This window comes from Podarcis bocagei, assembly GCF_964188305.1.
Source record: "Podarcis bocagei genome assembly, chromosome: 1".
Classification (NCBI taxonomy): domain Eukaryota; kingdom Metazoa; phylum Chordata; class Lepidosauria; order Squamata; family Lacertidae; genus Podarcis; species Podarcis bocagei.
In genome coordinates this window covers 53859136-53884656 of record NC_138125.1, presented here as the reverse complement: position 1 = coordinate 53884656, position 25521 = coordinate 53859136, and the positions used below count along the sequence as shown (strand labels likewise).

At 45.3% G+C, this 25521-nt stretch overlaps 1 protein-coding gene across 2 annotated transcripts in view; it reads left to right on the top strand.

Annotated features, from left to right (window-relative positions):
* LOC308571414 (transmembrane protein 263-like) overlaps nucleotides 1-25521 on the top strand; it is a 315757-nt gene that overhangs the window by 6570 nt on the left and 283666 nt on the right. For both annotated transcript variants that reach the window (XM_081167028.1, XM_081167027.1), the window contains exon 2: nucleotides 2522-2612. In XM_081167028.1, coding sequence (XP_081023154.1) covers nucleotides 2543-2612 — 70 coding nt within the window. In that variant the 5' untranslated portion in view covers nucleotides 2522-2542. The remainder of the gene's footprint in view (nucleotides 1-2521; nucleotides 2613-25521) is intronic.

Below are 25521 nucleotides of genomic sequence, written 5' to 3'. Positions count from 1 at the left end.
ATACTTTCCCCAATATTGATGTTGGTGAGGAGCCTTGTTCTTGCTAAGCAAATCACTTTGTTAATGGCCCTTTGCATGTGACTTAAAAGAAAAAGCTGGGGAGATAATTTTGTCTGTTTCCCCTTCTGCTTAAGGATCCCTTTCTTCTGTGGCGATCACTCGTAGCCGAGTAAGATTGTCTTCCATGAACATGGTCTTAACAGTGACTCCGTAAGTGACTGTAGAAGCCAATTCTGGATCCGCATGTCCTTCCACAGTGGGGACATACGGTAGATTACCAGGCAGGAGTTGATCACGGTGAGGGTTTGCCAAACATGCCTTCCTCTTAGCATGTTTTTCCCTTTTGTCCTGAGTTTGAGCATCTTCAAAGTCCATGACACCTTTGGTAAAGGTTGTTCTCCAACTGGAGTGCTCACAGGCCAGTGTTTCCCAATTGTCAGTGTTTATACTACTTTTTTTTTTTTTTTAGATTTGCCTTGAGAGCATCTTTAAACCTCTTTTGTTGACCACCAGCATTACGCTTTCCATTTTTAAGTTTGGAATAGAGTAGTTGCTTTGGAAGAAGATAATCAGGCATCTGAATGACATGACCTGTCCAACAAAGTTGATGTTGAAGAATCATTGCTTCAACACTGGTGATCTTTGCTTCTTCCAGTACACAGGCATTCGTTTGCCTGTCTTCCCAAGTGATATGTAAACATATTTTTTTTGAGACTCCATTGATGGAATCTTCCAAGGAGTTGGAGATGGTGTTTATAAGTGGTCCATGTTTCACAAGCATACAGTAAAGTTGATAGTACAGTAGCTTTGTAAACAATCATTTGGTTTCCCGGCGAATGTGTCGGTCCTCAAACACTTTGCACTTCATTCGGGAAAAACTGCACTCACAGAACTCAGGTGATACTGGATTTCGGCATCTATGGCAGCCCTTGTGGAAATACAACTGCCCAGGTAGGAGAAGGGATTGATCCCAGTACAAATGCCACCACCACCTCCCATCCAGTTCTGCAGGTTTCCCTAGTCTTCCCCTAGATTTTCATGGGCTGCAGGGGGTTGCACCAAGAACAAGGAATTAGCAAAATCCTCTCCTCTCCACTTACATTAGTGAAGACATCAAAAGCTGCAACTTCAAGTAAACAATTTGAAGCAAGTTGTGTATATTTGAAGTCCTTGTTGTTACAACTTTGTGTAAACTGGGAGTGTAAACACCAAAATTCCTGATTCAAGTATGCAATTGAAAATGGATGCAGCTGATGGTTTCACAGAATCATATAACTGTAGAATTGGAAGGGACCACGAGGGTTATTTCAGGTATCTCACTTCAGTGTCTTGAGAATCATTAGGAAAATATGATGAACTCCTCTTTGTTTGCTTTGGGATTGGTTTGGAAATTACACGGTATCCTTTGGCAGGAGGAGGAACACCTCTGCTTTGGTGAGACTCATTTGACAACAACAAGAAGAAACTGAGCCTTTAGTATCGTCAGCCCAGTATTGTGAGATGCTCTGCCAATAGAGATTCAGAAGGCACCTTCTATGCCAACTTTTAAATGCCTGCTGAAAACTTTTCTATTCTGCCTGGGCAGACAATTAGGATTACATCCTTCCATAATGGTTAATTGATGTTTTAACTTTTTTATGTAATTTTTTTATTGTGTGGTTTTATGTTCTAGTGTTGCAAACTGCTTTGATTTTTTTAAAATGAATTGCATTCAGTTACACTGATCCAGAGCTTTCACAGCCTCTTCTGGTTGAGTAGAACTGTGTGACATCAGCAATGCTGGTGACACCTTGCTTCAAAGCTCCTAATGACCACCCACTCCCAATAATTTCATATAGTTGTTAAATATCATTGGGGAGAAGATAGACCATACAGAACCCCATAGCACAAGTGTCAGGGACCTGAGGAACACCTACCTAAGTGCTGCTTCCTGGACACAACCCTGAAGATATGAACAGAACCACCATAATACAGTGCCTCTGATTCCCATCCCACTAAGTTGGTCCAGAAAAATGCCATGGTTAACGGTATCAAAAGCAAAATATATAGGCAATAACCACACACTGAAGGGTTGAAACTGAGACTCGCATAGATCACTTTTCAGCCAAAGTTGAAATAGTGGATCCATTCTGACAGAGGATAGTTTAAAAGTCATCTTGTCATCCTGTGCCCCAGTTATGAGGAGGAAGGCAAGATATTCTCAGGTTTTTATGGGCTGTAATTATTTTTCCTAAAGAGGTGATGAGAATAAGTTTAATCGCTCTGGGAGAAAGGAAAGTTACCAGCATTGATATCCTACTATATCCGAATCTGAAATGGTTCACACACCATTTGTTATAGATTAGCTGTAGGTCTCCACAAATCTAGTTGCCAGGGCTGCTCTGTGACCCCTGCTCTGGCCAAGACAACTACAAGGACATCCTTTCATGAAGTTCTGGGATCTGCTGTAGGCTCTACCAGGCATCCTTTTAGTTACATATGTCTCTTTGTGGTTTGCAATGAAGCTTCTTCTATCTTACAGGGGCCTATTTCAGAAGCACAGATGGTGGAAAGCAACGCAGAGGCAGCTGCCGAAGAACCACCTCCTTATTTGCAGGAAGAACCTCCTCAAGGTAGAGTGCTTAGACTGCCACTGTGAATTTCTTATAACTTTTCAAAGGGAAACAGGCCATAAGATTCAAGGTCCATTCTTGTGATCCAAGGGAGTAGTATGTGATGTAGAATGCTTTATGCCATGATAGCACTGTTGATAATCCTAACTGAGTCCTTTGACTTCTCAGATACGTATAAAACAGGACTGTAAACCAAACTCTGTTGGCATTCATTAACAATATAGTTCTAGTTTGGCCTAAGCTACTTATTGAGTGATGACATCTTCCCCCTTTCCACAAAGTTGCATTATCTGTAACGTTAAGCAAGTGATTCCTTTTTAACTGGATTGACTTCTGTTGGTGAAAGTGCCCCAACTGAGAGGTTTGGAGGGTGGCAATACAAGAACAGGCCTTTTGGATGGTGGGTCCCCGTCGGTGGAAAGCTCTCCGCAGAGAGGCTCGCCTGATGCCATCATTACATGTCTTTATCATAGAATCATAGAATAGAATCATAGAATCATAGAGTTGGAAGAGACCACAAGGGCCATCGAGTCCAACCCCCTGCCAAGCAGGAAACACCATCAGAGCACTCCTGACATATGGTTGTCAAGCCTCTGTTTAAAGACCTCCAAAGTAGGAGACTCCACCACACTCCTTGGCAGCAAATTCCACTGTCGAACAGCTCTTACTGTCAGGAAGTTCTTCCTAATGTTTAGGTGGAATCTTCTTTCTTGTAGTTTGGATCCATTGCTCCGTGTCCGCTTCTCTGGAGCAGCAGAAAACAACCTTTCTCCCTCCTCTATGTGACATCCTTTTATATATTTGAACATGGCTATCATATCACCCCTTAACCTCCTCTTCTCCAGGCTAAACATGCCCAGCTCCCTTAGCCGTTCCTCATAAGGCATCGTTTCCAGGCCTTTGACCATTTTGGTTGCCCTCCTCTGGACACGTTCCAGTTTGTCAGTGTCCTTCTTGAATTGTGGTGCCCAGAACTGGACACAGTACTCCAGGTGTGGTCTGACCAGAGCAGAATACAGTGGCACTATTACTTCCCTTGATCTAGATGCTATACTCCTATTGATGCAGCCCAGAATTGCATTGGCTTTTTTAGCTGCCGCGTCACACTGTTGGCTCATGTCAAGTTTGTGGTCAACCAAGACTCCTAGATCCTTTTCACATGTACTGCTCTCAAGCCAGGTGTCACCCATCTTGTATTTGTGCCTCTCATTTTTTTTGCCCAAGTGCAATACTTTACATTTCTCCCTGTTAAAATTCATCTTGTTTGTTTTGGCCCAGTTCTCTAATCTGTCAAGGTCGTTTTGAAGTGTGATCCTGTCCTCTGGGGTGTTAGCCACCCCTCCCAGTTTGGTGTCATCTGCAAATTTGATCAGGATGCCCTTGAGTCCATCATCCAAGTCGTTGATAAAGATGTTGAATAAGACCGGGCCCAAGACAGAACCCTGTGGCACCCCACTAGTCACTCTTCTCCAGGGTGAAGAGGAACCATTGATGAGAACCCTTTGGGTTCGGTCAGTCAGCCAGTTACAAATCCACTGAGTGGTAGCATAGTCAAGACCGCATTTTACCAGCTTCTTTACAAGAATATCATGGGGCACCTTGTCAAATGCCTTACTGAAATCAAGGTAGGCTACATCCACTGCGTTCCCTTCATCTACCAGGCTTGTAATTCTGTCAAAAAACGAGATCAGGTTAGTCTGACATGACTTATTTTTCAGAAATCCATGCTGACTATTGGTGATCACAGCATTCCTTTCTAGGTGCTCACAGACTGTTTGCTTAATGATCTGCTCCAGAATCTTCCCTGCTATTGATGTCAGACTGACTGGGCGGTAATTATTTGGGTCCTCTCTTTTCCCCTTTTTGAAAATAGGGACAACATTTGCCCTCCTCCAGTCTGCCGGGACTTCGCCTGTTCTCCAGGAATTCTCAAAGATGACTGCCAGTGGTTCTGAGATCACATCTGCCAGTTCTTTTAATACTCTTGGATGCAGTTCATCTGGCCCTGGAGACTTGAATACATCTAAACTAGCCAAATATTCTTGTACTATCTCCTTAGTTATTCTGGGCTGTGTTTCCTTTGCTGAATCATTTGCTCCAAATTCTTCAGATCGGGCATTGTTTTCTTTATCGGAGAAGACTGAGGCAAAGAAGGCATTGAAGAGTTCAGCCCTTTCTGTGTCCCCTGTTTGCATTTCACCATCTTCTCCTCTGAGTGACCCCACTGTTTCTTTGTTCTTCCTTTTGCTATGAACATACCCATAAAAGCCTTTTTTGTTGCTTTTAACCTCTCTAGCAAGCCTGAGTTCATTCTGTGCTTTAGCTTTTCTGACTTTGTGTCTACACGTGCTGGCTATTTGTTTGAATTCCTCTTTGGTGGTTTCCCCCCTTTTCCATTTTTTGTACACATCCTTTTTTAATCTTAACTCAGTTAAAAGTTCTTGAGATAGCCACCCTGGCTTCTTTAGGCACCTTCCATGTTTCCGTCTCATTGGTATTGCCTGACGTTGTGCTTTTACTATCTCCCTCTTAACAAACTCCCAGCCATCATGAACTCCCTTTCCTTTTAGTATTGCTGTCCATGGGATCTCACCCAGCACTTCCCTAAGTTTTATGAAGTCGGCTTTCTTAAAGTCAAGAAATTGAGTCCTAGTATGCTTGGCTGCTCCTTTCCGCTGTATAGTAAACTTCAGAAGAGCATGATCACTCGCGCCTAATGATCCTTCCACTTCTACCCCACTAACCAGGTCATCAACATTGGTTAGGACCAGATCTAAAATGGCTGTTCCTCTTGTTGCTTCTCCCACTTTCTGGACAATGAAGTTGTCTGCAAGGCCAGTGAGGAATCTGTTTGACCTTATGCTCTTGGCTGAGTTTGACGTCCAACAAATATCCGGGTAATTGAAGTCCCCCATTACTACTATCTCCCTTCCTTTTGCATACTTGGCCATCTGTTCCAGGAAGGCATCATCTATGTCCTCCGTTTGGCTTGGGGATCTATAGTAAACTCCCACAATGAGGTCTCTGTTATTCTTCTCTCCCTTAATTTTGACCCAAATGCTCTCACTTTGGCTTTGAGGTTCTAAATCTTGGATCTCTTCACAGGTATACACATCCCTGACATATAACGCCACTCCTCCTCCTTTCTTGTCTGGTCTGTTTCTCTGAAATAGATTGTATCCCCCCATTATTACATTCCAATCGTGGGACTTATCCCACCAGGTTTCAGTGATGCCTATTATGTCATATTTAGTTTGCTGTACCAAGAGCTCAAGCTCATCTTGTTTATTTCCCATGCTTTGCGCATTAGTGTACAGACATTGAAGTCCATTAATCATTCCCCCGTGTCTCTTATTTAAGGATTTTTTCCTCCCACCACTAGGTCCGCGTGCTGTTTGCTCCATTTGGTCTATGACATTTGGATGATCATCTTCATTAATTGATAGACTCCTACCTTCAGGAGCACTGTCTCCCTCCCCCACATTAGTCAGTTTAAAGCCCTCCTGATGAGGTTTCTGAGATTTTTGGCAAAAACATTTCTCCCAACCGTTGTGAGGTGCAGCCCATCACTTGCCAGAAGTCCATCTTCAAGAAACTGCAGTCTGTGATCTAAGAATCCAAACCGTTCCTGTTTACACCATTTGCGAAGCCAGCTGTTCACTTCCACTATTTTCCCCTCTCTCCCTGGGCCACGTCGTTCAACTGGGAGGACAGACGAGATGACAATTTGTGCATTTAGTTGCTTCAATTTCCTGCCGAGAGCCTCGTAGTCTCTTTTGATCTTCTGGAGGCTATTGCTTGCAGTGTCATTGGTTCCCACATGAACCAAGAGGAAGGGGTATTTGTCAGTGGGTTTTATAATTCCTTGCAGTCGTTCAGTTATATCTTGGATCTTAGCCCCGGGGAGACAGCACACTTCCCGAGACATCTTGTCAGGCCCACAGATCACTGCTTCTGTTCCCCTCAGTAGGGAATCCCCTATCACCACTACACGCCTCCTCTTGGGTTTGGTCGGGGTTCTTCCGTGAGCTGTCCGTTCCAAGGTCGCCTGCACATTCCCTGAGGACTGACTTTGCTGCTCGTCTTCATATACCTGATCGACTGCAATGAGGGAGAGATCCTCAAATGGAGTCTGCTCTTCATCTTCCATGCTAGGGGAGAGGACCTCAAAGTGATTGTGTATTTCTAAACAATCAGAGTGAACCCTTGGCCTCTTACTTCTTTGAGTCACGTTTCTCCATATATCTGGCTCCTGTGTTGGTGAACTAGCCTCCTTCTCAGGGGAGTCCCCTGTCTCCTCCTTGGTGGGGACGGTGTGCTCTGTTGCTTCCAAGAAGAGCTCCAGCTCTCTAATTCTTTGGAGCGTAGCTACACGTTCCTCCAGTTGCTGGACTTTGTCTTTTAAAAGGGCAATCAACATGCAATTGCTGCAGGTAAAGCTGCCTGCAACCTTTGGCAAGATAGCAAACATTGCGCAGGAATCGCAGGCGACTGCAGCTGTTCCCTTCCCTTCCGTCTTTAGGCGCCAGGCAAAAACATTCCTCTTTACCCAGGCCTACGGCCATGAAATAATCTATGCCAGGCATAGGCAAACTCCGGCCCTCCAGATTTGGGACTACAATTCCCATCATCCCTGAGCACTGGTCCTGTTAGCTAGGGATGATGGAAATTGTAGTCCCAAACATCTGGAGGGCCAGAGTTTGCCTATGCCTGATCTATGCCCTGTCAAAGCTGTTGTGGTGGTGGTGGGGCTGTTATTATGATTATTTTATTATTATGCTATCTATTATTATGCTTTTTATTTTGTGTTTATTGTTGTGCTCCATAAAGTGTGTTCTTAACATTGTACACCACCCTGGGATCTTTGGATAAAGGGTGGTATAGAAATCAAATAAATAGTAAAAATAATAACTGTGGAGGTAGGCCTGTCACCTCACTCATAAGGGCATGTATGGGACTTTTAGCATGGCTGAGCCAAAGCCCATTCTGATTCCCTAAGAAACCCAGCTCCCTCCCCTCTTCCCAGTCTGCTGCATGATCCCAGGAGATCATAGGATCCTGCAATTAATTTTCATCACCCCCACCTTCATAGGTGCTCAAAATCACAATGGTGACAGTGTGGGGTTCCCCCCTCCCCCGTATGTTTAAGTGGTGAGTGAAGATTCCCATTACATTATGGATAGAATTGAATCAAGTGGTTGTAGTTATTCTGGATTAAAATAACTGTAGTGACAGAAAGGGAAGGCGATTTGAATTAAGGACAAGTGCTTATTTAAATGGTCATCCAAGAGTTGGACTTGAGTCACTTCTTTATTTTAAATCTGCCGTTTTTATTTTATTTTATTTCTGCTGTGGAAAAGACCTCTTAATAGCAACTACATTTCAAATCCAGAGCTTTCAGACTCTATTCTACCAGCCCTCTTGGAAAGCTAGTTAAGCAGCCTGGAAATGAGATTGAAAAGGGGTGTCAGCGGGAGGTTCACAAATGCCAATCTTAATTAAAAACCTGGTTTCCAGTTAAATGACCCAGATTACGATGAGTACGAATATCTCTCTCTGTGCCGCGTGAATGTTTCTTTAAGTAAACTTGACTACTGCTTTCTTTGGAAGAAGGTCCTCATATTCAAAGGACAGAAGATGCTAATTGGACCTTTTATCTCTACATTCACGGGGACATACAAAACTGCTTTCTGGTTCCTCTAGGCCAGGGGCAGCTGAAGTGGTACTATCTGTATGTTTTTGGACTACAGTTCCCAGCAGCCCCAGCCAGAATGGCCAATGGTCAGGTATGGTGGGAATTGTAATCCACAGTATCTGGATGTCAGGGACTGGCTGGATGATGAAGAACGGTGGGAGACTCCAGCCAGAGAACCCCCTAGGGAAGCCACAGAAGAGGAAGGCTCAGAGCCAGGGGAGCGGTGGTAGGACATAGTCAGAGGATGAAGGGGGTGGAGCAGAATGGTTGGATGCTGAACAAGCAGCTGGATTGAGTGAGAGAGAAGAAGAGGCAGAAAACACTGCAGACATAAGACAGGCAGCTGAGGAGGAGGGAGCCTGCTGGTATTTGCCATAGGTTTCTCTGTTGGTATTCTGTTTCCTTGAATAAAGAATCAACCTTACTGCTCGTCTCTGTGTCTCTCTGATGACCAGCCCTAACACTGTAGAATGCTTGTTACCCCTGATGTAGCCTATTGCTCCTAACCCATTACAGTCTACTCCATTTGGCAGCATCATGTGCTGTACCACTAATTCCTCTCCAGCTTTTTCTATCTCCTCATCCATTACTTTTTGGGGGGACAGGGGTGGGAATACTATTAAATTTTTAGAGAAAGCTTTTAGAGAAAGCCAGGTTGCTTTATTCATGCTTTACGGGGAAAACTGGTCTCTGTCGTGTTGGATTATGATTGCAATATAACATTTTTACCTTGGGCTTTTAATTGCTTGTCTTAAAGGAAATGAACATATCTAATGCAAACTGTATAGTGACACCATATATATATATATATATATATATATATATATATATATATATATATATGGTATAGAGATGGTTATACTTGTTACAATACATTTTTTAACATGCTTTTTAACAGAAGGCCACAGAGCATTTTGCAGATATGAATAATGCAAAGCTTCCATATAAGATAATGTAAATTTTGTTAATTAAAAAACGCATGAGAGTCGTCACAATGAACATTATTGATTCAATAGTGTCTTAGGATGTGTATAATTTGGGATTCAATGATAAAAGTGATCATGGTGCTCGCTTAAGTGAGTGGTGGGGGCATCAAAAAGTCCTGATGGTGTTAAATTAGTTTTGCTTTCATTTCTATGACTCGAGCGAAGGCAAGGCATCATTTAAACTACCTTAGATTCCTTAAAGGTCTGTGAGTGAGAAAGGAGGGTTGAAAAGAGTGTCTTGAAATGTGTTCCTTATTTTGCTTAGTTTTCTGCCTGATGAAGAGCTGTAGAATACTCAAAATCTTGTTCATAACTTTGTGATGTCTTAGTTGATCCATTACTGGGACATTTAGGGTATTTTTTGTCTTCTTCCTAATTTCAGCCTGATTACCTGTAATACGCAGTTTACTGAGAAAGTGCCACTGAGTACAGTTGGATTTGTTCCCAAGTAAATGTGCACATGAAGGGACACGGGTGGCGCTGTGGGTTAAACCACAGAGCCTAGGACTTGCTGATCAGAAGGTCAGCGGTTCAAATCCCCGTGACGGGGTGAGCTCCCGTTGCTCGGTCCCTGCTCCTGCCAACCTAGCAGTTCGAAAGCATGCCAAAGTGCAAGTAGATAAATAGGTACCGCTCCGGCGGGAAGGTAAACGGAATTTCTGTGTGCTGCTCTGGTTCGCCAGAAGTGGCTTAGTCATGCTGGCCACATGGCCCGAAAAACTGTCTGTGGACAAACGCTGGCTCCCTTGGCCCATAGAGCGAGATGAGCACCGCAACCCCAGAGTCGGTCACGACTGGACCTAATGGTCAGGGGTACCTTTACCTTTAGCTTAAATGTGCATATAATGCTAGCTCTGGGGCTCTTGTCAACCAGTATCACCCATGAGTTCCGCCCACAGACTTGCTTCTACAATGCTTTCCCTACATACCCTACAGAAATGCAAGCTGAACCTTCTCTTCTTCCATCTTTCACTCACTGATTCATCAAAGTAATTGATATTTAACACTAGAAAGCTGTGGTCAGCATTCCCCATTTTTTTTCCCCCTCCAGCAGGAAGCTAGTGCTAGAGTTAACATTCCCCGTAGAAGTACATCTTTGGCTCGACTATCTACAACTGACCCACACTCACCATTGTGGAAAAATGCAAGAAATTTAGAGAGATGCAATAAATTAGCTGGACAGCTCAGTTGGTTAGAGCGTGGTGCTGATAATGCCAAGGTTGCAGGTTCGATCCCCGTAAGGGACAGCTGCATATTCCTGCATTGCAGGGGGTTGGACTAGATGATCCGCAGGGTCCCTTCCAACTCTGATTCTAATGCACCAAAGCCAGAAGGATGCATGCCATAGTCCTAGCTATATATGTTTATATAGCATCTGTGCCAGGATGAAATGGGGCCGGTCGGACTGTGCATATTGTTGGAGCAGAGCGGCGGGGGGCTGCCCTGTTTATTTCCAGCACACAGCAATAAGACTTACGATAGATCTTCTAGGCTTTGACACCAAAGCCATTAAAACAAAGTGGCCCGCAATGAGAATAGATCGCTGAAGTTCTTTTAATAGAAAAATGCCATTATGCACTATCTCTTTTGTGCCTTCCCTTTTTATTGCTGCTTGCTCCTCTTAACAGCCCTTTCCCTTGTAAAAATCAGAAGCTCTTGAAAGAAAGAAAGAAAGAAAGAAAGAAAGAAAGGACATAAATAATAAAATACAGTAAATTGTATTGTTCCGACTGTGCTGTGCTTTGGTTTCCTGGGCTCTACGAATTCGACTGCTGTGTCTGTTCACCTTCCCCTAATGAGAGCACCAGGGACCTCGGGCTCCCTCTGGAGGCCTCGCTCTTCTGGTTTGTTCCAATATTTCGTGAAATTGCATCATGACGATGGCAGCTTTTCAGGCTGCAAAGCACGTGCCTGCTGCTTCTGGAGGGAGAGGAATTGGACGTGTATGACACATTCTCTGCAGTAAAATGAAAGGTTTTGCCCTACAGGGGTTACCTTTCCGTTTCAAAGCAATAAGACTGCAGTCTGCTCCTCTGCGCACGGAGGCCTTGAACTCCATTTAGATTTTCCTTTGTGTCTTTATGGTGTCATCACTCATCAGAATAGAGCTGCCCAGTCGTACAGCACCTTTCCCTATGCACATGAAGGCCGTTACTTTAATGAGCTCATCATTGGTAGCGAATAGCTTGAAGACCGTTCCCAACTAAAGCTAATCTGGGGAAAGTTTATCTGAGGCCAAAAGGGTCTTGGAACTTTGCATTCTGATGTGCTCCTGGTAGCCTTTCCAAGAGGGCTCCTAGCAGGGCAGGTGAATTGCACAAAGAAGAAATTTTCTTGAGGAACAGCAGCGAGATCTGTGTCTAAATCAGAAACCAGGAATAATTTTGTTTCCCCGCCCACCTCCAGCCCACTTATTTTTCCTCCCATCATCATCATTGTCCTGCTAAGAGTTAATATTCTAGCACCCTACATGGCCTTGATTTTAATCCCCCTTGAATCATATTGTGATAGGTGACCCTTATAGGCTGTCTGTTAGCTCATGGTGACAAATGACTCTATTACCTGCTGTCTTAACACACAGCACCCGTTGATTCTGAACACATCATGGAGAATGGAGAAAGAAAACCTCATCAAGGAGAGCAAGGGGGCTGAAATGAGGTCAGCCCCGATGGCAGGACATTTCAACAGATTAGGTCTGCAAAGGCAAGGCACAAGCTCAAAGGCACGGCACAAGCGCACTCTTTGAACACCCAGTTTAAAGTAGGCCATTTTAGACATCTCTGCAGAGCCACATGGGGGCGCTACTTGCCTGATAATGTAGCAGCTGCTGACTTGCCAGCCAAGCCCACTGCTTCCTATACTAATCCCTTTGTTGGAACAGACTGAGGCTTATAGGGACGCTTTGCTTTATCTCAGGCAAATCAACGACAATGAGAAAAATGGTGTTCAGTCCTCCTAGTTTTTGAAGGTGCAGCTGTTTGCCTCAGCCTGTCTTTCCCCCTTCCCAATGTCTGCTTTTCCATTGTTGCTGTTTAAAATATTGTACCAAAACTCTGTTTGGTTGTTCATGTAGTGTGTTAATTTGACTATGATTGTCCAGGTTCTTGCAAACTAATCTGTCACTATCGGGTTTTGTTTTTTGGAACAAGGGGGGGGGTATTACGTTTTGGAGCAATTAACAACATGACAACATGCAGCCATGACAAAAGCTTTGCTTTGTTGTACATTTATCTTTCAGTATTCGTTATCCTTTACTTTGTACAAGCTATCATTATTTATTATTGTATTGGACAATGTTTTAGTTATTATGACATTGGACTCCTGTGAAAGTACTATATCTGGGAAAACTGCAGCCGAACAAAAGGTAGGGAATTACACATCATCTGTAGAGTACGCCTTACTCCAAATGAACAATAGGCGCATGGTAGCATCAGCACCATCTTGAAAGGGCAGCAGCCCCGTGGATAATTTCTGCTTTAAAAATCCTGTCTCTGTAGCCTCTTTCTCGCTTTGCTTACTTTCTAACTCCGTGGGTGGAATTCAGTGTCACACCAATGTGATGCAAACATTTCTGCTCGCCAGATGGTACAGTCACAACTCTCCCCCCCTTGCATGCTGTTCTGTGGGTTCCCCCAACTCTCTGGAGTGGATTTGGGGGAGGCCCCATTGCTCTTGAAGGAGTCCTTGTGCTGACTTTCGCTCGTGTACTGAGTTAGTAGAATCCGATCCCATGTCTCTGAAAATAAAGCCATGTAGTGGGGCCATAGGTTGAAATAGATGCCAGCCGGACAGTGGAAGGCGTTGTTTGCTTTCTCCACCCCAAGCAGCCTTCACATCCACTGTGGGAAAGAAACTGTGCCCCTGTATCTTCTTCCCATGTATAGAGAAAAGCACTTGGGGCGGCACTTTTCGGGGAAACAATTTATTAAATATTGCCAAGGAGGTGGTGTCTTCCCAGTAGCCCTTAGATCACAAGGCGCCTCTATTGCAGGCAAACTGAACTCACTGCAACACTTTTCTGGGAGACAGTTCCTTATGAAAATAGTGGCTGCTCTTATCCAATGTACTGTGCATTGTGTCTCGGGACATGGTGCCTCATGCATTTCACAGCTTGTTTACACAAGCAGAGAGGTAACAGTGGTTAATTCAGAGGACACTGACAGATGATGACTCTGTACCTTTGCTTGTGCAGGAAATGAATCCATGGGTATGCTGTTAGCTTTTTTCCTATTCATGCAAGTGCTCTTCTGCACAGTAGCTACTGATAATAAGGCTTCATAAAAAGTAGGTTAAGTTAAGTGTTAGATACTAGAAAGCAAGAAGGCAAGGTAAGTGTGTGATAACCTAAATTCGTGAGCAACTATTAGTCTCCTCCCCCTCGGCTTTATTCCTTGACTACACATCTTCTTCCTGTTGAGAGAGCTAATGTTAACCATTATATATGGGTTTGCTGTTTACAGTTAGTCTGATTGGATCATAGCGTTTACAAGAAGACTAAAAAAATAGGATTTATTAGTAGAAACAAATAAAACATTCAAAAAAAGTTTTGTTTTTTATATAATTTTTATTAAATTTTCTGTTTTACAATTTTAAGTACTCATTTTTACATCCTCAAGATATCAGTGACTTCGCTTCTTCTCTTTCCATGGTTCATTTTGCATATCATAAACCCCTGCATATTTTACGAAAAACTATACCATTCAGTATTCCATTATTGTAGCCATCAAACTTATTTGCACTGTTGAATTTATCTTAATGCTGCCAACGTTTGCAGCTGCACACAGTTATTTCCCATATATTCAATAAATGTTTTCCAGTTTTCTCTAAAAGCACGTTCTTCTTGTTCTCTTATTCTAACATATAGAATAGCATACTGTGCAGAACATACAACATTCAAAAGATTTAAACCAGCAGTAGACAATTACAGTGGTACATACGCTTCAGGTTACAGACTCCGCTAACCCAGAAATAGTACCTTGGGTTAAGAACTTTGCTTCAGGATGAGAACAGAAATCGCGTGGCGGCGGTGTGGCAGCAGCAGGAGGCCCCAGTAGCTAAAGTGGTGCTTCGGGTTAAGAACAGTTTCAGGTTAAGAATGGAGCTCCGGAACAAATTAAGTACATAACCAGAGGTACCACTGTAACACATTGGCATTCTGAATATCTGGGTAGCCTTGTCTAAACAGAAATGTTTTTAGCAGGTGCCAAAAAGAGTACACTGAAGGTGCCTGCCTGATGACAATAGGTAGGAACTTCCAAAGTGCAGGGGCTGCCAAACTAAAAGATAGATTTCCTACAAATGCAGAATGGATATTATGTGACACCTGTAGCTGTGCCAGCTGCATGTGCTCCAGCTTGACATGCTAATGGGACCATTCCAGACAGCAGTGTAGCTAGTCGCTCGGGTGCCTGGGGTGGCGCGTGCGTCCTTCAGCCAGGGCAGAGCGAGCCAAGGCAGGGCGTGCTGCGTGGAGCCTCTCTGCAGCCTCCCCCTTAGCTGAGGTGGGCAGACGCAAGCCCTGCACTGTTCGAAAAAGCAGTGCGGAGCTTGCAGGCAGTCCACCCGCCACCTCCCCCTCAGAAGAAATGCTCAGACACGCGGCAGGCCCTGCGGTGTGATGCCTAGTGCCCCCACCTCACCTAGAAATAATAATAATAATAATAATAATAATAATAATAATAATAATAATAATAATAATAATAATAATAATAATTTATTACTTATACCCCGCCCATCTGGCCGGGCCTCCCCAGCCATTCTGGGCAGCTTCCAACAGTATATTAAAATACAGTAATGCATCAAACATTAAAAGCTTCCCTAAACAGGGCTGCTTTCAGATGTCTGCTGAAAGTCTGGTAGTTGTTGTTCTCTTTGACATCTTGTGGGAGGGCGTTCCACAGGGCGGGTGCCACTACTGAGAAGGCCCTCTGCCTGGTTCCCTGTAACTTGGCTTCTCACAGTGAGGGAACCACCAGAAAGCCCTCGGCGCTGGACCTCAGTTTCCAGGTAGAATGATGGGGGTGGAGACGCTCCTTCAGATATACTGGACTGAGGCCGTTTAGGGCTTTAAACGCCTCTGCCTTCATGTTCACCTAAGTGTGGATCTCCAAACACTTCCCCCTCAATTCCCCGAGCCCTCCCCCCATTGCTCTTGTTTCCTTCCATAGGAGCCAGCGGCTGGACTGTGGCTGGACGTATGCTGGTGGTGGTGAGAGGAATGCAGCCTGCTTATGGAGAGGGGAAGAAACGGGTCCGGATGGTGGGTTTCTGGCTAATTGCAGAGAGTCAAAAGCCGCTTTTTAGGGCAACGAGCCCCCAAAGGCGGCTTCCACCATGCGGTCATAAAACCCAGAGCAACCCGGACCCAGCAAAAAGTATTAACTCATGCCTACACTGCCCCCAGCAATACCAGAAAAGCAGCCCTCATGGAAACTTGTCCCAAGCAACCTCATCCCATTTCAATCTGATCAAGCCTTGGAAACCTTCCAGGTGACTGAAACCTAGCAGGAAAATCCCCGCTGCCACCCCTCCTGGCCTCCAGGGGGAGCCTCGCTCTCTGCCCGGCTGGCTGCACCGGGACTCTCCCGGTTCCTGCAGGGGCTTTCCTCCACAGAGACTTACTGTGCCAAAGCGAGCAGGTGCAAAAGACAGAGGGGAGGAGGCAGCTTAGGCAGATTCGTGGAGGAGAGGGCTGTCGAAGGCTACTAGCCATAAAGGCGGCAATGTTTCTGTTTTCTGGAAATCACTTGAGGGGAGAGTGCTCCTGCAGTGGCATAGGAAGGGGCATGCAGAGGGTGTGGGGGTTATTTTTTGGCACACACCCCCAGTGATTACACCCAGGGTGGCCTGCACCCCCTGCCCCCCACTTCCTACGCCACTGATTCCAGGCACATGCTCCTCCAGGTGGCTAGTGCATCCCTCTGCTAGTACAGTATTAATACAGAAATGGCGCGATACATTTCCCACCCTCATATACTATAGGGAAAGAAGACTGGCTTTGCTGCGGTAACTGAAATATGTAGGAGGATTGTTACAGTCTCTTGAAACTGAAAGCGGCTGGTTTTAAGTCTCCTTTCCTGTGTCACAAAGAATCATTAGTAAAATACCTGACTTCTGAAGTTCAGCCAGCAAATTGTGTATTCTGGCAGGCTTTCTACTGGTCCCAGAGACTAGCAGTTCTTCACAAATGCTACAATCAGGATGATCTTGCATACAATCAGGATCATTCACAGGGCTCATACAGATGTCCCTGAGCTCTGCATTGTATCATGTTCTCAAAGTACATGTATGGCTCTACGAACTAAACAGCACGAATATTGATGCTTCATGTAACTGCAAATAACTCCTGCTTATGGAATGCCCTCAGTTCTTATAGCTTAAGCCTTTACATGTTTACCCAGAAGTGAAGTCCCACTTTATTTTGGTGGGACATGCCCAAATGCCTTAGGCTTAGCCTTCCAAGTAAATGATCTTGCTGAGTACCCTTGCATATGCACAGAAATCTCTCATGTCTTACTCTGAGCAGTTATTATTATGCAGTGCATGTGAGCTATATGACCAAAGATTTTAGAAAACGCTCCTCAGTAACCACTCCATTTAGTTCAAAAGCAATGTTTTTTTATTGTTGTAGCAACCAATCTGAATGCATGCATGCATGCTTGCTTGCTTATTTATATTATTTATATTCCTATCTCACTTTTTTATGTGTGGTACCCAGGACATGCTTGTCCAGGAACTGTATCCATTTCACAACGGGACATTTTATTTAAATCCCCACTGAGTTTAAATCCCTTTGCCCTCCCCTGCTGCAGATGGTGGCTAAATGGATTCAAGGGATCAGAGTGGCAGGTTTCAAGGTCCACATTTCACACTGACTCCTCACCTTTGCAGGAATCCATGGCCTTTTGCCCTTAAGGCCAGCCTTTGGTCTTCCTCTCCCGAATCTGCATAAGTATTAGGCCTGTGCTCTCTTGGGGACTAGGACTGTGACACTAATTCAGCCACTTTCCCCATAGAAAAGCAGCTGTGACAACGTGCTGTGAGTAAGAATCTCCCTTTCCCAGCAGCCCCCGTTAGAAGGCTGAGAAAAATTATTTACCAGAAATAAGACAGCTTTTTTGTGGGGAGACATTGTCTGGGCAGGTGTGGTGGTGTCTGTACCTTCTGTCCTGGGAGGAGGTGTGTCTGAGAAAGCCCTGTGTGTCTGGCTTTTAAACAAATTATCTTCTCTAGCATAATCCAAGTTTCTCTTCCATATGCAATGAGGTGATATTTACAAATCCCTGGCACTGGAGGCAAAATGTGTAGTCACATGTAATGTGCAAAGAAAATGAGGTCAGGCACTGGAGAATTCTTCAGAAATACAACTGCAAATGATATTTTGGGCAACAGATTTGATCTGGATTAAGTTTATGTGCAAGTTTTAATTCTCTTAAAATTTAATCTGTTGTCAAAGCATCTCTGAAACATCTGCTTTAAAAATTGACAACATTACTATTGCTTTTATTTATTCTCTGTTTAAAGTGTGAATGGGGAACTTGTAGCCTTCATGCAGCCTTTATTTCATGCAACCTGCAGAGATGTGATAGCACTGTGTGTGTGTGTGTGTGTGTGTGTGTGAGAGAGAGAGAGAGAGAGAGAGAGAGAGAGAGAGAGAGAGAGAGAGAGAGAAGGCCCTATATCAGGGGTGTCAAACTCAAATTCATCGGGGGCCGCATCAGCAGTTTGGTCACCCTCAAAGGGCCGGATGACACCCCCTTTATACATAAGGAGGAAGATGGTAGCTAAAATATAACTCATTCTCTTTGAAGGCATGCAGGCATAGATGGAAGGGGGTATTAGTTCTCCGCAAAGGTTGAGGACCCCAACATACACTCATGTAAGAAAACTTTTAGGTGCAGCTGCCCCCCATTGAGAGGAACAAGCGTCCTTTCACTATGTACAACCTCCCTCGATTTCCCACTCCTACTTAAACATCAGCCCACAGCCCCACATAAAGGCAAACCACTCTTTAACATTCAAGTGTGTGTGATTAATAGAAGCAATTTGCTATCATTCCCCTCCACACACACACTTTGTAAATATGGGGAACAGATAAATGACGTCTAAGGGTTAGGTTTCATCCTTTATTCCCCAAGGAGGAGGGACATAAATACTTAAAATAGGGAGGCGCCTTTTCTCTCTGTGTGTTTCTTTTCTTTTCTTTTCCCTTTTTGGCAGGCGATAGAGCAAGTAGGTGTTAGGGAGTGGGTGGGGTCGGGCTTGACTTCCACACCTGCGAAGGTAAACGGAGGGAGATAACGGGGTGAGACGCGGGGGGGGGGGGCGTGGAGAAGAAGATATGAGATTGGAGGGAAAGAAACCTTGCAGCCCAACCAAAGCAGATAAACGTGCTAAGCCTCCAGCTTGCCCACAAAGACGACTCCTCTTCCTCCTCTTGTGTGTGTGTTGCTGCTGCTGCGACACGGCTACTACTTACCCCTCAGGGAATCGGTTGATTAAATGCACATTTCTATGCCACTGAATTCATAAAATCTGTACGGTGGTGGTACCAAAGAATGTAAAAGGAAGGAAAGAGTCTCTCTCCTCCCCTCCCCACCCCCACCCCCACTTCCTCACCTGGGCAGACAGCTGGGCGAGCTCCGGTCCACCTCCCAGGTGGCGTAAAGGTTCATCTGGACCGGGCACCCCCTGCCGTCGCTGCCGTCGCCGCCGCGCCTGACCCAGGAGCCCCCGAGCCGCCCCCCCCGGGGCCAGAGAGCCTCCTCCCGGCCGAGAGCGGCCGGCTGAGACAACGAAGGCGCCACCGCCGGAGGAGAAGGAGGCACCAGCTGCTGCTGCTGTAGCACCGCCGCCGCCGGTGGAGGCTGCCCTGAAAGGCTCTGTGCAGCCGGGGACGCTGAAGAAGCTGAGGCGCTGGATGCCGGCTGGTGCAGCGAAGGTGTGAGCGAGCCCCGCTGGCCACCGAGCGCCCCTCTCTCTGCCATAGCTGAGGAGGAGGAGGACGACGACGAGGAGAGTTTCCCTCAATCCCTGCTAGCGCCTCAGCCGCCGCCTTCTTTCCCCTTCAGCCGCGCGAGAATAAAAGGTGAAGGCCGGCGGCGGCTACACGGGCCACATGACGAGGTCTGGCGGGCCGGATTTGGCCCGCGGGCCTTGTGTTTGACACCCGTGCCCTATATCATCCTGTAGTGCTGCAAACTCCACCCATCTTTGGCACTGGCTTCTAATTGAGTTTTCCCATAGGTCAAGAGCCCTTCATGGGGCAGAAATTTACCCCAACTTTAATTTAAAGCATGTGGAGATCTGCAACTGCCACCTGGCCCAGCCTGAATGGGAGCCCACCAAAAATGTCCTATGGCCTTTCTGGGCTAGAGAGGCAAGACTGGAAAGGGAAGAAAAGGGAAGGGAAGTAGGTTTTCCTCGCTTTCACTTACTACCTCCCAGGAGAAAGAAAAAACATTCTGTCCCCTTCTCCCACCAGGTGCAAGTGAGGACAAAACTCTTGAAGTCAGGAAGTGAGATGGATTGGCAGTATGGGTAGCACTTGATATCAGAACATAAATTAATTTCAGGAGGAAGAAAACATTTAATGTGGGCTGTCTTTCTAAAGTGGGCCCTCCCTTTTATTACATCACTCTGGGTCTTAACTGTCTCTGGAAGCTGGTTGGTGTGATTCTGCAAGAGACTTTTTTTGGGGGGGGGAGCTATTTTCCTTAAGACCGCAATTAAATAGAAATAGATTGGGATTGCTGGAGGTAGCAAAATTAAACATCTCAAACAAAACAAAACAGAAATCCTCTCACCCAAAATAGCTGTTAGTGCTGAGCGCCCAGAAATCCCACCAGGGCATGGAAAGCAGCAAAGATGGCAGATCCTTCTGAAGTGCCAGGTACCTGCTCTTTGGGTGGAGCCTGTGAGTGCAATTGAGATAATTTCTTGGTATCCAAACATGGCTATAGATGCCTTGTGTTAAACATCCAATTATAAGATCAGTAAGTGCTTTCCAAACAGAAATATGCAGGATTTGTTCCAGCCGCCATCTGAAATGCAGTCACGTTGCATGTGAATTAGTGCAGCTGTTTAACAGCTGAATAGCAGTAACACCCCACCGAGTTTTATTCTTCATATTTCCATTTTACATAATGTAATCACTTGACTTAGAATGTTGCCTGGAGTCTAGAAGTAATGGTTCTGCTTGCTGTGGGGGGATGTTAATGACCACAAATGAACAGTACCTTGATTCCGCAGCCTCCTCCCACCCCTCTTTCGCCTTCCCTTGCTGCAGTGGCTGAAATTAGTCACCTTTGCCACAGCATGGTTCTTTCACAGCAAACTTGGGCATTACAGGGAAATGGTAAGCTTTTCCGTATTAGCTCCCCGGAAACTTCCATTTGTGGCATGCTGGCAGAGGTTGCATCTAATATCCACTTGTCGTGACAGCCCATCGGACATAGGGGCAAGCCACATGCATCCAGGGCAGCTGAAGAAGGGAAGCATCTTTTGCTCCCTCAGAAGACTGTGTACCTTTCAGGGTGCTTTGATGTGAAGTAACAGCCCAAGAGCTTACTAAACAGGCCATTGGACTGATAAGGCCATGCCTTAAGATGGATCATTGTTTGTTTGCTGAAATTGTATTCTCTCTGGAGGCGCATGTCTCCAGAGAGGGGACACCTCAAAGCCCACCCCCAATCTCAACAAGAGGTACTATTTTCCTGCTCTGTATAACTCTCAGTCTTGCATAGTTCATTTTTAAACATCTGCCTTTTCCTCTTCTTGTCTAGACAGTAAAAGACAGTAAAAGAAGTTATGGCCTACCTGGTCTGCTTGGGGGAGCCAAAGAAAGCTTGTCCCTGATTCTAGTGCAGGGTCATGTGAGTTCATAATATGGCTTGGAGGTGAGGATAGCACTTATTCTTGTGAGTGTTCCTCAGTTCAGAAGCTTTTTTGAGGGAGTGGGAATCAACATATGTTGCTAGCATTGGTGTTTTGTAATCTGACCCTATTTTGGTATAACTTTCCTTCTAACCCAGCCATGTCAACCACCTTCATCTCTGTAGTCCCAAAGACATTTTAAGGTAATGCTGAGTTTTCTTCAGTCTACCATCATGAAGCACTCTTTCTACCACCAATGCACTTAATTTTGCTGATGTTCTCTGAAGCCCTCCATCTTTCATTAGAGAAGCTGCAGGTGCTGTATTCCTTTGGCTTTGGCTTTCCGCTTTGTTAATATCCTCTTTGTTCTCCAAAGCAAATAAGGAAGAATGGCTTTTGCTTAGTGGATAATGCTGCACATTTCATTTCAAAAGCTTTCTATTGTCCCGTATCAATTCTTTTGAGGTCCTATACCAAGGATCTGTGGCTTTAAGGCTCAATATAACAAAAGAATATCAGTTGATATCTGAACAAATGATAGTGATCATAAGAGAATTAGCACTTTGTGAGAATTAGGAGGTGGGCAGGAGACTGCAGAGAGAAGCACCTCTGTTCTGTTCCTGGGAGGAAAGTTAGGATCCAGGCCACTGCAAATCTGTTTCTTCCTAAAGATGCCAATTCTCTTATATATTACAGTAGCTATGCAGCTGGATCACAATAAAGTTCTGCCAGGGGGCATTTGTCATAAAACAGCTCTGGACACTCCTCCTCCTGTGTCTCAGCAAGTGGATCATGATTTGGGACATGCTCTCCGCTGCTAGAATTTAGCTACCTTAAGTTTGGTTATTCATATTTTTATTAAATGGTGGCTTCTCTGTTTATCTAGCAGGGTAGGTACATTGGCACATATACCTAGAAAGAAGCAGGAAAGAATGCACCTCAGAATATTGAACTGGACGGGGTCCATTAAGCCTTTTCTGTATCTAAAATCTGTAATTTCCTGTTTCATTTGTTCCCCCGCCCCCTGCACAAAAGCAATGGATTTCCACTTAGAATTCCCTGTGGTTATACTGAAATTGGATTATGAAAGGGTGGTGCCAAGTGTGTTATCCTTATTCGATTCAGGGCTGTGCCCCCAAACGATTTTCAGTGGCAAGCCTCTGTTACATAGCCATCATCATATATTCACCAGTTCCTGGCTTGTATCTCCTTATCACACTGGGATGTAACTGGAATGGGTTGGTGGGTGGTGGCATCAAGGCAGTGTTGTTGTTTGGAGAGAGTGCAAGGTACCCTGACCAAGCTCTGAGAGGCAGCAGGGCAGGGAGAAGCCTTTCCACCACCCCACCAGGTCATCGGGACCTCTGGAGACACACGCCTGGAAAACTGGCCCTTTACACTTCTTTGTCCAGTGACAGTAGCCACTGTGGGGTGGGTGGGTTTGTGCCCAGTCCCTTTTTTCACTGAACCCCAATGGGGGTTCAACAAGAGTCTACACCCAGTCCCTTCCATGGTTGGCAACACATGCTCCTATTTGTTGCCCCATCATCCCCATTGTGAAAAAGGACTTTTGAGCCAATTTAACATGGGGCCCACAATGTCTCAAAGAACTAGCTGATGACACATGATGCCGTGTGAGCTCTTAAGCCTCTGCATCAGTCAGTTTTGTTTTGAAGTGGCAAGTTGGCTGGAGAGTTTTCAGCCGCAATTCCCCCCCCCCCCCACTCTAATCCTCCCCTGGCTATCTTGCTTTTCTCTTTGCTGTTACGGCAGAGTAGCCTGTGGGTGGCAGCAGAGGCCAGAGTAGACAATTGCCAGGCAAACTATTAAAGCTGTGCTTAAACCTATCATGACAGTTATGATTAGAATAATAGATTGGCATTTTTTCCCCTTAGATCATTGAGCTTACATTTCTCACTTGCCTGAGTTTAAAGCATTAAAATGTGTCCTTCCGTTTCATAATTAATTCATCTCAAAGAGAAAAATACGAAGGTGGCAAATGAATTTCCCACCCCTTGCTTTCTCTCGGCTTGCGCTGGGTGTGAACCAATTTTCGTATTAATGCTGTGGAGGTCTGAATCAGAAAGAGACAAGCTCCTTTCTTTTCTTTGCAGGGTTGGATGGGGGCGCGAAACAGGAAGTGTGTGTCATGTGGTGGTGATGGGGGGAAACCTCCGTAGGATGTGCAGAAACACAGATCTTTCAGGTTTGACACAGCACTGAACATCATAAGTCGCCCTATTCCCCACCTTTCCTTTATGCTATCTGGCCCATAGGATTCCACCCAGGCCACACACCCTCTCTCAAGCCACTTCCCCTTTCGCCAGGCCACACCTCTTCCTGATGTCGCTTCACATCCTCCTCGAGTGCTTGCCAGGAATGTGCTCTTGAGCAAAGATGAAAAGAAAGAAAGATGTTAGGTGATTAAGTAAATTTTATGAGAAATTTGTTTTGGAAAACCGTTACAATGATATATACTGAAATTCAGTCAGGGGAATTTGAGGAAGTCACTTAACAATGTTATTAAGATTGGATTAAGTACAGTTATGATGTATATTTCTTTGTTAGTTTAAAATTTTTGGAAAATTAATTAAATAAATTGGGGGGGGGAGGAAGCAATGTGGTCTTGAAATCTGGTGATGACTCTTGCCTGCCTGGACGAAGGATAGTGAGGGGAGTGTGAATGCATATATAGCTAGCATACTGTGCAGAGGAAAAATAATAACAATATCAATTTTTATTATTATTATTATTATTATTATTATTATTATTATTATTACTAATACTACTATTATTATTATTACCCTGCCCATCTGACTGGGTTTCCTTGCAGCATCCCCTTTTGCCCACAACAGGCATGTGGCCCCTAGAAATTTGCGCAGAGGGGAATGTGGCCCTTGGGATGCAAAGGGTCCCAACTCATAATTAGAGCCTGTTGGATCAGGCCACCTGGTCCAGCATTCTGTTCTCATGGTGTCCAGCCAGATGCTTGTGGGAAGCCTGCAAGCACCTCTTTGTGCCGTCAATTTCACCTTCCCTGTTTGTCTCGCAGCTTTTCAATTAGGCTCCGACACAGCCCTGCGTTTCTAAATCATTAAGTGCCTCTTTGACAAGCCTGTTTTCTAGTATCGTTCTGAGGAACTGGGACGTTTGCCACTGGCAGGAACCATGGTTATTCAGTGGCAGTTGCTAAGGCCTACAGGCAGTGGCGTAGCGTGGGTTGTCAGCACCCGGGGCAAGGCAAGTAATTTGCGCCCCCTAACCCGTGGATTTGCGCCCCTAACCCTAACCCCCAGATGTTGCGCCCGGTGCGGCCGGCCCCCCTGCACCCCCCACGCTACGCCACTGCCTACAGGCCCCTATGAGAACAGGATGGTGGGCTAGATGGGCCTGATCCAGCACGCTCTTCTTATGTTCTTAATGAGTGCATATTGCCGCGGTGGTTGCGTGGCAGTGTGGTCAAGGCATCTGAGGGCAATGTTTCAACAGCTGTAGTTGGAGGGAGGGGAAATCTCTCCCAGAGCCTTTAGTGGACTGTGGAGGATTTCCCTGTTTAATAACCTTCCGCTCCTTATGCCTCTGTGTTTCTGCTTCTGTACTAAAGAAATGCAAAAGCAAACAGTTTCTCTGAGGGCATCTGCTCATTCCTGTCCTCAAGGAGAACTAATCCCCTCTGCTTAGCATGGTCCATTTCCAGAGCAACAAGTTGTATAGTAACAAAGGATTATGCTACTAAGTAAAGAATGAGAGGGGAGGGACACTGCTGGAATAGATGGAAGTGTTAAGAGGGGCTGCATAACTGAGAAAAGTTGAAGTTACCCTAAACCAGGGGGTCAGCAAACTTTTCCAGCAGGGAGCCGGCCCACTGTCCCTCATACCTTGTGGGGGGCCGGACTATGTTTTGGAAAAAAATAATGAATGAATTCCTATGCCCCACAAATAACCCAGAGATGCATTTTTAATAAAAGGACACATTCTACTCATGTAAAAACACACTGATTCCCAGACCGTCCACGGGCTGGATTTAGAAGGCAATTGGGCCGGATCCAGCCCCCGGGCCGTAGTTTGCCTACCCATGCCCTAAACCTTAGGGGTGAGATACAAATAAGGTTTTTGTGTGTGTGCGGAACAAGGTCTGCTGACAAAATGGGCTTCCTCCCCCCGCACTTCCCTCACGCCCCCTAAATCTACTCTGGAGGGTTGGGGAAAACAGCAGAAAATGTTTGGGGAGCGCACAGGGGAAGAGAATGGTAAAGCCATGTTGCATGAATAGACCTCTCCCCATGTGCACATCCCCCACTTAAGAGAGGGAGGAAAACTTTTCTCTGTCCATCCCATTTCTCCATGCCATGTG